Source organism: Cervus canadensis, chromosome X (assembly GCF_019320065.1).
Source record: "Cervus canadensis isolate Bull #8, Minnesota chromosome X, ASM1932006v1, whole genome shotgun sequence".
Classification (NCBI taxonomy): Eukaryota; Metazoa; Chordata; class Mammalia; order Artiodactyla; family Cervidae; genus Cervus; species Cervus canadensis.
Window position 1 is genome coordinate 31,538,558 of NC_057419.1, and position 14,570 is coordinate 31,553,127.

A 14,570-nucleotide genomic window follows, 5' to 3' on the forward strand; every position below is an offset into this window, starting at 1 on the left:
GCCTATAGTAAAAGAAATCCAGCACCGTCAGGCAACTTTTGTTATTATTTATTTCGAATGAGTGCTTTCCACAGTTTCTGATCCTCAGATCCCACTCTCTTCACAATGTATCTAATATCTTCCTTTGCTGAGCTCCGGAGGCTCACATTGACCTCTTGTTAATCAATCTTGGTGGGACACAGATACCCATTTTCTGGAAAGCTCACAGAACCTAATATCTGCCTGTGAGGAGCTTTTAGAAAGACCTCACAAGCACTCACCTACTCTCTCAGCAGCAAACTGCCAAACCAACCTCATTTCCTTAAAAGATGATGGAGGACTTAGTAGCCTCCAATATTGCTCTGAAATGAGAGAATGAAATTCTGCAGGCTCAAGTGCAGCAGCTGATGGAGAAAAATGCTGCCTTGCAGTTCCTCATCCCAGAACTCCAGAAACCCCAAGCAGCCAAGGAGGATGAACCACTCCAGGAGACCCAGAGACCCCCCAGAGCCCCTGGATTTTCTAGCAGTCTTGGAACCCCAAGAGTACCCAGATGTCAAGGAGTCCCAGAAGCCCAGAAAGTCTCAGGACCTTCAATCCTGGGAGACCTCAGCAGTCCAGGAGCCCCAGAAGTCCTTGGAGCTCCTAGCAGCTCCAGGGTCCCTGGAGCCCCCAACAACCCAAGATCCCCAAGCACCTCCAATAATCTACAAACTTTTAGGAGCCTGGAGATCCCAAAAGCCCTCAGAGGCCAAGGAGCCTCAGAAGCTCCCAATGGCCCAGGAGGACCATAAACCCCCAGAATTCAAGGAGGCTCAGAAGTCCTCAGATACCCAGAATGCCCCAGCAGGCCAGGAGCCCCAGAAATTAGAGCCCCAGCACCCCCCAAATGGCCAGGAGCTACAGGAGGCACCAAAATGCCAAGATACCTCTAGATACCTGGAATTCTTTGAGTTTTCTGCTCCCCAGGAGCTCCAGGATCCTGAAGATGCCCAGGAATTCCTAGGACTCTTAATACCCAAGGAGTCCCTGGACAGTCTAACAGCTGCTGAAACAACAACAGCTTCGGAGTTTCCACAGTCTTCCAATGAGTGAGAGGCTGAAACTTTCCCCCTGAGTGTTCTTTAGCCTTCAGTATGGATACCCAAAGATCCTGAGTTTCTGGTTCAATTGAAGAGTTCCATGAGAGTCATAGGGTGCCTGTATCCCACCAAAGCAGCTCTAGTAAGCTTTGTTGGCAACTACTTTTTAGCTAAAGAAGAAAAGTGGTTCCAGCCATTAGTAGATATTCAAAGCCCCCTGCTGGAGCAATTTGACAGTTTCATACAAGTGCTTCAGGATACTTTTGACAATCCAGAAAACATGGAAGATGCCAATCACCACATCCATAAGCTCTGCCAATGAGAGGACCATATTCACCAGTATGCAACCCACTTCCACCTCATTATTCAAGAACAAAATTTGGGTGCAAGCACTCTCTGAATCCAATTTCAGGAAGGGCTTGCCAGTTCTATCTGAAGTGAACTGTCTCACACAAGCCCAGCTACCAATCTATCTGATCTGATCACCCAATACATCTCCCTAGAAGAGAAGCTAAGTGGTAAACCTGATCCAAGTCCACAAGATGCAAGTCCCTTTGAGGAGAGAGCTGGACTCAAGAGTTTACCAGCTGAAAACCAGCCAGTGCAGGCTTCAAGCTGTCACCAACACCTCAATGAAGCTGAACGAGCCCACCACCGTGAAGACCACGTGTGCCTCTACTGTGGACATACCAGTCATTTCACCAGAGATTGCCCTGTCAAGCCTCATCATGCCCAGCAGGTGGGAAACATCGAGGCCTGGTGGTGAGGGGGAACCCAGGTGGGCCAAACTACAAATATGCATCCCCCTCACTTCCAGTATCCATATTTCGTACACTATGGTTTACTGTTGAAATACGACTGGGAAGACGACAGTTCTTTGAGCAAGCTATGGTGGATTCAGGCTCCTAAAGGAATAGCACTGACCACTCTGTGGTTCTTCGAGAGAAGCTGCCCATTGGCAGTAACATCTTTCCTCTGATGCTGGAAACTGTAGATGGCCATACATTGATTAATGGACCCATAACCAAGGAAACACCACCTGTTGAAGTTAAAATTGGAAACCATGTTGAAGAGCTCCAGTTTGACATTATTCATGCGCCAAGGTACCCTCTGATTCTTGGAATCCACTGGCTTGAAACACATGATTCTAACATCGAGTGGAGTACCCACACTATATCTTTTCCATCCCGTTATTGTCACTACAATTGCTTCAGGCACAGGTAGAATAGAAGACATCATGATGAAATAATTGCTGGGTAGATTCTTTATCCTAGTGACTGCTCCAAGAAACCTATCTTCTGTAACCTCAGCTGTCATCAGCATTTGCTGCTCCCAGAATCTTCCACTGAATCTCTGGCAATGAACTAAGGCTACCTGTACAACAACCCTGCCTCTTGGATTGTGAACTGAACCTGATAACTTTGAGTTGCATTTTTTTTCACCAACCCTACATGCCCCCTTCTTTGAACCCTGCATTAATGTGGGGCTGTTTTAATTACAATTTATTCTAACAATATTCATGATAATAGATAATAGAAACTAACATCTAAAAATGTAGTTGTTATATTGACTTATTTTTTCCTTATCAAGAGTTTCTTTATCACAACATCTTTTCAATAAAGAAAATAAATTTGCAAGTGATTTTTTAAAAAACCAATAAACCAGCAAATTCTACTAGTGTTATAATTATTTCTTGGTTTATCTGAGTGAATGAATAAGACACAAGTAAATTAGGAGGGAGAGAGGGAAGGAGGAAGGGAGGGAGGGAAATGAAAAGTCTCAAAGCTTGAATATTCCAGGAGTAGTGACATGTCAGTGAGTGATGGGGTACAGGAAGATGGAGAGAGCAGGGGACTGGTTGGAGTGGAGATAGACTGGATGAGAAATGGAGGAATTAGAGAGGGGATAGAGGGAAACTTTAGAAGAGGGTTTGGGGAAAATTAGAAGGAGGTCGAAAAGGACTCAGAGGAGAGTTAGGAGCTGCTGAGAGGAGGGGTGAGAGGAAGGGTAAATTCCTACAAAATTAAGGGCATGCTGACAGAGACATTGAGCAGCTTTGAAAGCACACTTCTTGGACTTCATAAATTAACCAAACAAAGAAAGGCCCTGGAGAAGATAATGAGATCCCTCAATAACCAAGCTTTCCTGGTAAAGTGACAAGATCTTATTCCCTGCAGCAGGGAAATTTGCCCTAGAGTTTACGCCTATTAATGTGTTTTTGTTGGTGCACAGGAGCAGAGAGGAAGGAATCAGCTTTCAACACTTGCAGATCATTAGTAGCCAACTGTATCTGCTCTGCTAGACAGGCTGCTTGCATGACACATAGACGGAGTCAAGTCAAGGAAAGGAACTTGTGTTCTTATGGACCTGAGAGGGGCTAATGTCCCAACTTAAATCACACAAACAGATGAACTACAGGGTTGGGAGTGTGGGTAGAAGGAGTTGAATCTCCAGGTCTCCAGGGATTTCCAGAAATATGAAGAGTATGTTTCCTCTGTATTTCGAACACTCCTTTGTGAGTCTTTCTGAGGCCATTTGAAGGAGATTTTGCCTCTTACTTAGACAAGTAAACAAATATATGATCATAACCCTAGAAGGAGATAGGTGAGGAATGTACCATTCATTGAGCCACTAATATCTTCCAGCTACAATGTCTGGCATGTTATACACATTAATTATTTCCTTATTTCTAGAACAACCCAGTGAAGTAGGTATGTTTGCTCCTGTTTCATCAATGAGCAAACAGTGCTCCAGCAAAGCTAGTTCACTCATCCAAAGTCACAAGCTAATAAGTTGGTAGAGGCTTCTTTGGCTTTTGAAGCCTGTGCCCTTTCCTCTATCGCATGTGAATATCCATAATTCAGTGGTGAGAAACAAACAAGATTGTGGCAGCAGAGACCTAAGTTAAATAATCCTAAAAAGTAGAGGAAAACTCAGAAGAAAAATTGAAGAGACCATTTCATAGTAGTTCTGGTTCCCCAGTTCCCTTGAACTCACCCCAAATGCCTCATCATCACAAACTTCCCTTTTGTATCTCTTGAAGAACTTCCTTTTTTGAACTAGTGGTATTTGTTTTCATGGACATTGGCCCCACATGAACAGTTATTTACCTGTAGGACCTGTGCACTATATAGCGGTGTTTGTACCACCCCTTAGATTGTCTGAATAGCCATTTCCATAACCAATCCAAATCCTCTGAAACCTTAAATTCTACCTCTTCTAGTTCTCACTGGCCTCCACTTCCTTCCCTGAATAGTTTAACACATTTAATCATCATATACCATCTTGAGGTATATAGGGACAATTTTTAGGTGTATCTCCTATAACTCCCAACCTACCCCCACAACACACACAGATAGCCTGGGTCAAAGAGATGAAATCTTCTACATGCCTACATTTGATAGCATAGCCTAATACAGTGCCCTGTACAGAGAAGTTCTCCAAAGTGACTGATTCAATGACATTGAATTACCACTAACCAGAGAAGGGTGCTCATTTATATATCATGGGTTCTTCTTATTTTTTTTCTTCACTCAATTGCTTATCTCTACCACCAAAATCAAGCACTATCTATCAATGTAGAATTCAAGACAAAAATACTTAAAGCCACTATAAAGGAAAAAACACCATTTGCCAAAATACCTGAGGCTATCAGGACTGAGAGGATACATGGGACACAGGACTTGCCGTGTTAAAACTAGGAACAGTTCCGGGAAAACTGAGATGGCTTGTCAACTGACTTGGGCTCTACATTTTTCTATCTGGCTTTAGAGGCTTATTTGACTACAGTACAATTCTTTGTTTCAGGAAAAAGATCCATTATCTAATCATATAATGACAGAATTTGTGAGTTGTAAAAGACTCAAGAAGTCTATTTCCTAAATTTTACAAATGAAAGCGTTGAGGAGGCTCAGAGAAAGGAAAGATACTTAATCAAGATAACTTACTGCTATCTAGATCTCCTGACTCCATATCCAGTGTTCTTTTCACCAGAAGCTACAGTTCTAACCCAGTAGTTAAAACTCAAATATGTGGCCAGGACTGAGCTAGGTACTGTGGACAGTGTCTATAAAGTATAACATGAGAGGTTTGCAATGTGATGAAGGAGAAAAAAATTAGCAAAAGCATCAGACATGGCTTCCCAGGTGGCTCACTGGGTAAAGAACCTGCCTGCAATGTAGGAGATGACGGAGATATGGGTTCGATTACTGAGTTGGAAAGATCCCCTGGAGAAGAGCATGGCAACCAATTCCAGTATTTTTGCCTGGAGAATCCCATGAATAGAGGAGCCTGGCAGGCTACAGTCCATAGGTTGCAGAGAGGCGGACATGACTGAAGCAACTGAGCACACAGCACACAGACAGCTAGCATAAAATCAAACATGTGGTAACAAACACACCGAATACACCAAGCTGATAGAGGCAACAATAATACCTACTATTTAATGAGCACTTGGGTTGTACCAGACTTTGGACCAGGTGATTCAGGTATTTGCAACTGTCTGCATGGCAGATTTTATTATGCAAATCAAATATATTACTCCAGTTCTTAAAGTACCTGTATATTTCAAAAGCTATGTTTTTAAAAGCTTTTTTAAGGATAAATGATTTTAAACTTTAATAGTACAATATTCAGCATATTACTAGATATCAAATATTAAATTACAAGAGCAACATATGAGTCAGAACACTAGGGGCCAGGAGATTAAGAATAAATTCTTAATTTCATCACTTACTAGCTATACAACCCATGTTGTTCATGAAATAAGGAATATAATACTTCTTTTACCTACCCAACAAAGTTAGAGAAAGCATCAAATGAAATATCTCATGTTTAAAAAGCATTATGAGATAAACAACAAGGTCTAACTATATATCACAAAGAACTATATTCAGTATTCTATAATGAACCATAATGGAAAAGAATATGAATGTATGTATATGAATCACTTTGCTGTAAACCAGACACTAACACAACATTGTAAATCAACTATATTTCAATCAAAACTTTAATTAATAAATTTAAAAAACATTAGAAAGTTGAAAATGCTGTATAAATAAATGGTATTATAGTAACTTATGTTTGGAATAATGACCCCAAAGACCTTCATTGTATGAAAACACAGGTCTAATTTAATTTCAATTTTACGCACCTCTAGTAAGTATTTTCTACATGCTGGACACTCTATATTGTCAATCAAAGCAAGACTCAGTTATGTTTAATATAAATATTGCATTAAGTAATTTTTGGTATTGTAATTAAAGTATTTGAAATATGAATAATAATTCTTGTCCTATGTACCAGCACTCTATTTACCAGAATATTATGCTATTTAAAATGCCACTTCCTTCCTAGGGCATATCAACTAAATTATAACATAATTGGTCTGAGCTTTTTCTTCATCTACTTAGCTCAACCTAGAGAAAACAAGTCAGAACAAGGTTAATATTTATGCACACACCAAAAGAAAATTAAAATTAAAACTCATGTGACTGCTATCACTTACATTTCCAATTTATATGATTTCTAAGTAAAAAATAATTGAAAATTAAAAGGTCAAACTGTAGCAGCCTCTGAGTAAGTCATGATGTCTGTAGGAAACAATTGCTATCATCATTTAATATGACTAATAAGACTCTCATTTCACTTATTATCTGCTTCACAGTGATTCTAATACGTGAGAAAGTTTGATGAAGTGTTTTTAGTTTGGAGAATGTGGGATGTGTTCTAACTAGGTTAGTCGGAGAGGGGAGAAGTAACACATGCCAATGGTAGTCAAGTACAAAGTGTCTTACTTGGCTCAAATGAGAGGACCATTATATATTCTGATACAGATTAAAATGGGATATGGGACAGAAAAATGGGATATGGGAGAGAAACACAGGATAGTCATGTGTGTACAGGATATCTGGTAACATAGAATTCACATGAGAAAAAGAAAGCATGAAATTTTACAACCACACAGAACAGAATGTCTGAAACTCTACAGCTGAGCTCACTGTTTTTCTTAGCCTTTTCACATTGCTTTTTTCCTGTCAGTTATACCGCAGATACCACATAATAGACAACAAGTGAACCAGCTGCATTACTAGTGAAACTCTTTTGATTATTGGAAGAAAATAAAGCTGAAAGTCAATATTAAAGGCACTAAAAAGGTGAATGCTGAAGGGAATTTCCATATTTCAACTTCTACTTTTACAACACTGCCTTCCATTGTAAAATTGAGCATGTATTTGAAGCAATGAGGGAGAGATCAATTAGGGACAAGGCAAAATAAAATAACACTTAGGAATTAACAATATTTAGTGGGAAATGTTATTATGCTCCAAAAGTTTTGAAATAATTAAGCTAAAATAAAATGTAGAAAATAAGAAGCCTGACATGGAAAGCACCAGAAATTGGTGGTCCCAGCCACTTTCTGTTACTCTCTGTCTTCTCTCCAGGTTTCCTCTCTTTCTGGACTTTTTTCTTTCTGCTAACCTGTTGGAAACCTAAATAACGAAATACTCACACATAATTAATCATTAATAGTTTGTAATAATAAGCCTTTTTCCTCACTGCCTTTCCATATGGAGAAGAAAGGCAGATCAGAAATATTCTTCACACTAATTTAATAACTTTGTGAAACCTTTTTAAAACAATAAACATATTGTTTTATATATGGAGAATGCATAGACAGGCAAGGGCTAAGAAACTTTAATTTGCACATATGATGAGGCTAAGTGAGGAGCAGAGGAGTAGTCAGGATATCTAAATATCAGATTTAATTTATAACTTGCCCTGTGGCACTGGGTAAGTTAATTAGCCTCTCTTTTGAGGTTCAGTTGCTTCATAGAAAAATTGTGATGATGTTATCTTTGCTGCCTTACTTAGTAAAATATTGCAAGAGGAATTTAGTTATTCAATAGCTCTATGATTAAATTCTACTATGTATCAGATACTGAATTAGAATGAAATGAGATAATAAATATCAAGATTGCAAGCCCAGATGTAAGTTAGAGTGTTATCATTGCTCTAAAAGCTGCCTAATTCCAAAGGGATATAGTTTTGCACAAAGAATAAATTAAAAATTAAAAGGTACATCAGCTTGACACTTTCTTTTGTATTTTGTACTCTAGAAAGTTTCCATCATTACCTCACACTTCCTAGCCTATAAAAATTACCAAAATTACATAAGAATTAATATTTTTCCTCTCTATGAGATATGAAAACTCTGATTATCATTTAAAAGAGTACAGACATGCATAGCAACTATCAGTATTATCACTACTATTAATTTTTTTATTACTCATAAAGAAAAGTAAACATTTAACAAGCAAGCATCTACTGTTCACCACACTCTGTGCTAGCTACTTTACCTATGAAATCTCATTTAAACTTAGCAAATACCTAATAAGGTGTGTATTATTATACCCATTTTATAGGTTCAATAACCAAGTCTTAAAGAGGAAAAAGTCACTTGGAGAAACTGGTGAAGTTCTAAAAGAAACTCAATTCTCAGTCTCAAATCTCATGCTTTTTCATACCCATAGAAAGAATACTAGAGATGGAATAGTCCATATTTACTGATACAGACACTGCTGTCCAGAGAAATCAGATTCTCCATGAAGGCCATAGAGCAAGTTAGTGACAGAGCCAGATCTAAAATGCATATCTTCTGTTTTCCACTTTAATGTATTTTTCTTTTAAATTTTACTAATGTATATGGTGTCAATTTAACTATATTCAACAATATGATTAATTAATTGAATAAGAAGTTAAGCAGAATTATTCTTAATGTTTGTAATTTACTAAACACTATTTTTCACAAGAACTAAATTTAAAAAGAAAAAGAATTTTATTATATGAAAGCAAGTTGGAAATATTTTTTCATTTTCATTTTATATGTTGCTTTGGCTAGTAGTTTCCTGCCTTTTTTAAAGCTTTATCGATTTGTTTCCTGTTTATTGGTTTTTCAAGTTAAAGAGAAAACACTGTTAAAAACTGCAACTAAAAAACATACTACCCAACACTATAAACCACTAGACATCACAGAGTTCTACAACACTGATTCCAACCACAGTAGAATATGTTTATTTCAAGTGAACATGGAATATTCTTCAGAATGGGCCATAAAATAGCCATCAACATATTTAAAAGGATTGAAATCTTACAAAGTTTGTTCTCTTAATGGAATAAAATTAGAAATCAATAACAGAAGAATATTAGAGAAATTCCTAAGTATGTGAAAATTAAATGTTTCTAAATAACCAATGGTTAGAAGAAGAAATCACAAGGGAAATGAGAAAACCCCTTGAGATGAATGAAAAGGAAAACATAATAAAACTTATGGGATGCATAAAAACCAGTGGGGGGAAATTTATCATCATGAAGACAGATTTTAATAAAGAAGAAAGCTAATATGGACCTATTATATAGCACAGGGAACTATATTCAATACCTAGTAATAATCTTTAACGGAAGAAAAAGAAGAAAGACCTCAAATCAGTAACTCAGCCTTCTACCTTAAGAAACAAACAAGAAAACTCCACAAACTAAACCCAAATAAGGCAAAAGGAAGGAAATAATGACATTTAGAGCAGAAACTAATGGAACAAAGTACAGAAAAATAATAGAAAAAAAATCAATGAATTCAAAAGTTGATTTTTTAAGAAAAATTCTTTAGATATACTGTCTTGTACTCCCTGCTCCCTTACTCCTGCTTCTCATCTCCCTGATAAAGTGCCAATGTTCAAGTCCTTATCTTGGGTTAAATTTGAAAATTTGAGTATGCTAGCTTTGCCATTTACTTATTGTGTGACTTGTCTATTTCAGTAAGTTTCTTTGCCCTTGACAGAGAAGATCAATACCTCAAAAGAACACCAGGTTTGCAGCCAATATACTTGGGTTTTAATAAACTTCAGCTTTGTCTTTTTACAACTGTTAAATCTCAATTTCCTTAATCTCTCTGAATCTATTTCCCCATTTACAAAATGATGATTTAGACCTCCCTCATGGGGCTTATGAGAATACCAAATAAAGCCCAAAAAAGTGAGAATATCTTGGAATCTATAAATTATCATCCAAATATGAGATTATCTTTTATAATTGGAAGGCAAGGGATAATACATTTCTTAATTGAGAGATGGTAATAAAGAAATTGTTTTTATGCATCTTAACTCAAGTACAATGATGCCAAATTTGAATTGGGTCATTTTATACTTACCGAGAAGTATGTTTCCTCACTTCACCAGGGATGATATTCTAAGGCTTCAAAAAAAATTACAGGACTCCCCCGACGCCAACGACGCCGTTTACGAGCTGAATGGCAAGGAGCTGCGCGGCGAGCGCGTGATCGTGGAGCACGCCCGCGGCCCGCGCCGGGATCGCGACGGCTACAGCTACGGAAGCCGCAGTGGTGGAGGTGGATAGAGCAGTCGGAGATCCTCTGGGAGAGACAAATATGGACCACCTGTACGCACAGAATTCAGACTTATTGTAGAAAATCTTTCTAGTCGTTGCAGTTGGCAAGATTTAAAGGATTTCATGAGACAAGCAGGTGAAGTAACCTATGCAGATGCTCACAAAGAACGCACAAATGAAGGTGACATTGAGTTTCGCTCCTACTCTGACATGAAGCGTGCTTTGGATAAACTGGATGGTCACGATCTAGAAGACGGTCACGAAGTAGAAGTCGTAGGAGCAGCCGCAGTAGATCTCAAAGTATCTCAAAAAGTCGCTCCCGATCCAGGTCTCAGAGCAAAGGTCGGTCACGGTCTCGTTCCAAAGGCAGGAAATCTAGATCAAAAAACAAATCTAAACCCAAGTCCGATTGGGGCTCCCGTTCGTGCTCTCGGAGCAGATCGAAGGATGAGTATGAGAAATCTCGAAGTAGGTCTCGTTCTCGATCTCGTTCCCCCAAAGAAAATGGAAAAGGTGATATAAAGTCCAAATCTAGATCAAGGAGCCAATCCCGTTCCAATTCACCCCTATCTGCTCCACCCTCAAAGGCCCGTTCTGTGTCCCTTGCACCAAAAAGAGCTTCAAGATCCCATTCTAGATCTCTTTCCAAGTCAAGGTCACGACCCAGATCAAGTTCCAGAGATTAACCCAGAACTCTCCATTCTTTGCACACTATTACAGAACACTTTCCTACTTGCTTAGTCAGTTACTCTTTCATGTTTCTACTTGGCCTCTTCTGCAAGAAGAAACCTCCCAAAACGGGCACACAGAAATTGGATTTGTAGCCAAATTTGATGGAAAAGATGATGTTCTAAAGAAATGGCATGAAGTCAAAGGTCCTCTCCCTTCTTTGTAGAATTAAGATAACTTTGATTTTATAGCTTTTGAGCTAAAATAACTTTTGTAAAGATTAAGCTCATTTAGATATTTTTAAGTATTTCAGCAGGATCTGCTGGAGGGGTTTTGTTATTGTTATATTTGTTTGCTTGATTTTAAATTAACCGTTTCAGGCTTTGAATACTTAAGGCTTTAGAGGGAGAACCCAATTTTCAATTATGTTGGCTTTTTATAAAGCTTGAGTTATGTAAGATTTCAATAAAAGTTTGCTACCAAAAAAAAAAAAAATTACAAATTTCTGCCTCCTGAAACAGCTAGAAAGCACAGAATAGCTCTCATTCCTTCTTGTCATCAGCTGGATGGTATACAATGGCCTCCATTTGACCTGGAGGGCCTACAAGTGCCCAAAACTGGCAGTAGCAAGCCCAATACTAGTTGCTCATTATTTTCCCTTAAGAATGAATTGCTAAAAAAACAAATCAAGTAGGGAAATCTCAAATGATGGGACTTACTCTCTAATATACTACAAGCTGCCAACATCTGGGTGAGCCATTTATCAGTGAAATACCAGGCATACCAGGAAGAGATTTGATAAATAAATTAGAGAATGTCTGTTGTTGTTGTTCAGTCACTCAGTTGTGTCTGACTCTTTGCGACCCCATGGACTGCAGCACGCCAGGCATCCCTGTCCACCATCTCCCAAAGCTTGCTCAAACTCATGTCCATTGAGTCGGTGATGCCATCCAACCATCTCATCCTCTGTCACCCCCTTCTCCTCCTGCCTTCAATCTTTCCCAGTATCAGGGTCTCTTCCAATGGGTCGGCTCTTTGCATCAGGTAGCCAAAGTATCGGAGCTTCAGTTTCAGCATTAGTCCTTCCAATGAATATTCAAGATTGATTTCCTTTAGGATTGAGTGGTTTCATCTCCTTATAGTTGAAGGGACTCTCAAGAGTCTCCTCCAACACCACAGTTGAAAATATCAATTCTTCAGTGCTCAGCCTTCTTTAAGGTCCTACTCTCACATCCATACATGACTATTAGAAAAACTATAGCTTTGACTATATGGACATTTGTTGCCAAAGTAATGTCTCTGCTTTTTAATAAGCTGTCTAGATTGGTCATAGCTTTTCTTCCAAGGTGCAAGTGTCTTTTAATTTCATGGCTGCAGTCACCATCTGCAGTGATTTTGGAGCCCAAGAAAAGAAAGTCTGTCACTGTTTCATTTGTTTCCCCATCTATTTGCCATGAAGTGAAGGGTCCTGATGCCATGATCTTAGTTTTTTGAATGTTGATGTCTACTCATAATTTAATAATTGATATCCATCATCTTGCTATTTTATAAGAAGAGTATGTAAGATATTCCTCTAATAGATTTGTTGATAATATTTGTTGATACTAGCTTCTTTATTTTTTTCATTAACTCTTAATTATAAAAGTGGATGGTTCATATGAAGTCTTAAATAAAGAAGCAACTCAGATTCAGGGTGCCACTAGGGAGGGAGCTGGGTTGGGGGAAGGAGTCAAGAATGATTCCTCTTAGGTTTGGAATAAATCTTCAATAGGACTATTGCAGGTCCTTAAAGTATTCACTTGACAATCCACTCTTTTCATTTCAGTCAAGCAAAGAGTTTCTTGGTGTTCTTCTTCAAACACCTTTTTATCCCTACTATCATGCCAAAGCAGATACTCTGATTTCCTAGACAACCTTCTCATTTTAGGAACTAGGAAGGCAATGGACACCACAACTGTAACTAGACCAGAGAAACAGATCTTTGATTATCTGCCTTTCCCATTCTTAAATCCACCAACTATAAGCACAGCCTGGCAGTAGCACTAAAAACATAACCTTTTTTCTATCAAGTGCTATTGACTTAAAAGGGGGGAAATTCAATCAAGAATCAACACACAAGTCAAAACTACCTTTAATAATTCAAGATTTTTGAAGAGTAGTGGACAAAGGTTTAATCAATTCCTCTGTTACTTAAGTATAAAAAATGAAATGAAGTTTTCTTAAAATAAGTGTAAAAATAATAATACACTTTGCAAATGAAAGAGAGATACTTGATTGTGGAGATGCCAGGACTGGGGAGTGGTAAAACAGTAAAAATTAGAATGATAAAATGAAAGACAGAGACATGCATCCATCTCTCCCACTCTGAAACAGATCTCCAAACCTCTAAATTCTCTGCCTCATCTGGAAGTCTCCCTGGTCACACTCCTATCCCATTCTGGATTCTTGGAAATTCCTACCCCCTCAAACCCTACAAGTTGTGTGCTTCCCTCTTCTCCAAATTAGGACCTTCTTTCTAGTCTTTAAGAGATGCCCTCTCTCCCTGCAATAGCCTCTTTGATTTGACCAGGTAGTTATGCTGTGGTTGTTTGCATTTTTCCAAGTTCTTGGTATTTTTGATCTCTAGCCTTATGTATCCTGAGTTTTTAGATAGTTTCCAGGCTTTCTCTGAGTTATTGACTTAAAATTCTACCTCCCAGGTTTTTTCCTACTCAATGTCCAAATTTTGTCAATGTTCCATTTTCAAAATTAAAGAAAATAACCTAATGGATTTCATTGGTTTTACATCTCCCTAAATGATATTGAATTTACTGCAATTTCAAAGTTCAAAGGAACTATGAAGATCATCAAATTCAATTCCCCCAACCTCTGTACCCTAACTATGGACCCCTTTGACTATTCTTAGATTTTGCTGATATCTTTCTTTCTATAGCTCCCTCCTTGGGACCTCACAGAACAAAATTGCTGCCATTGCCCTGTGACAACATTTCATCTATCTTATTAAGCTTACCTTTCCATCATTCCACCGAAACCCAACCCATCTCCAGATTAAAAAAAAAAAAAATCCCAGTCTCTTTGACTGTTACTTGTTATATTTCAAAACCTGGCAACGAACATTCTGGTTGCTTTCCTCAGAATAATTTTGCCATTATTAACATTATATAATTTCTGTCCACAAAGAGAAAAGTCTTCTGTCTCTGAGTACCATGTTTACTTTACAGGCAGTGAGAATATCACCACTAATATGCTTAAATTTATGCTGACATTTTAGCTTTCAGCATAAGTTAATTTAACAATGGGATAAAAAGCTAATATGTTCTGCTTAAATGTCAGGAAATCTTTTCCTGATCTCCTCCCTCTGCCCAGTAGGTTAAATGACTTTGAATTTTTCACCCTGTAGCAGTTTCATCACTGAACTTAGTTTTGTAATTATTTGTT

General features: G+C 38.2%; 1 protein-coding gene and 1 pseudogene across 1 annotated transcript; both read left to right on the top strand.

Annotated features, from left to right (window-relative positions):
- The first annotated feature begins 308 nt into the window (after nt 1-308).
- RTL3 (retrotransposon Gag like 3) lies at nt 309-2,513 on the top strand. The gene is given in 2 exon segments (XM_043458744.1): nt 309-671; nt 673-2,513. Coding segments are annotated over 2 exon segments (1,518 nt in total). The 3' UTR covers nt 1,828-2,513.
- Nucleotides 2,514-10,274: 7,761 nt separating this feature from the next.
- Nucleotides 10,275-11,627, top strand: LOC122435504 (annotated as a pseudogene).
- The last annotated feature ends 2,943 nt before the right edge of the window (nt 11,628-14,570 follow it).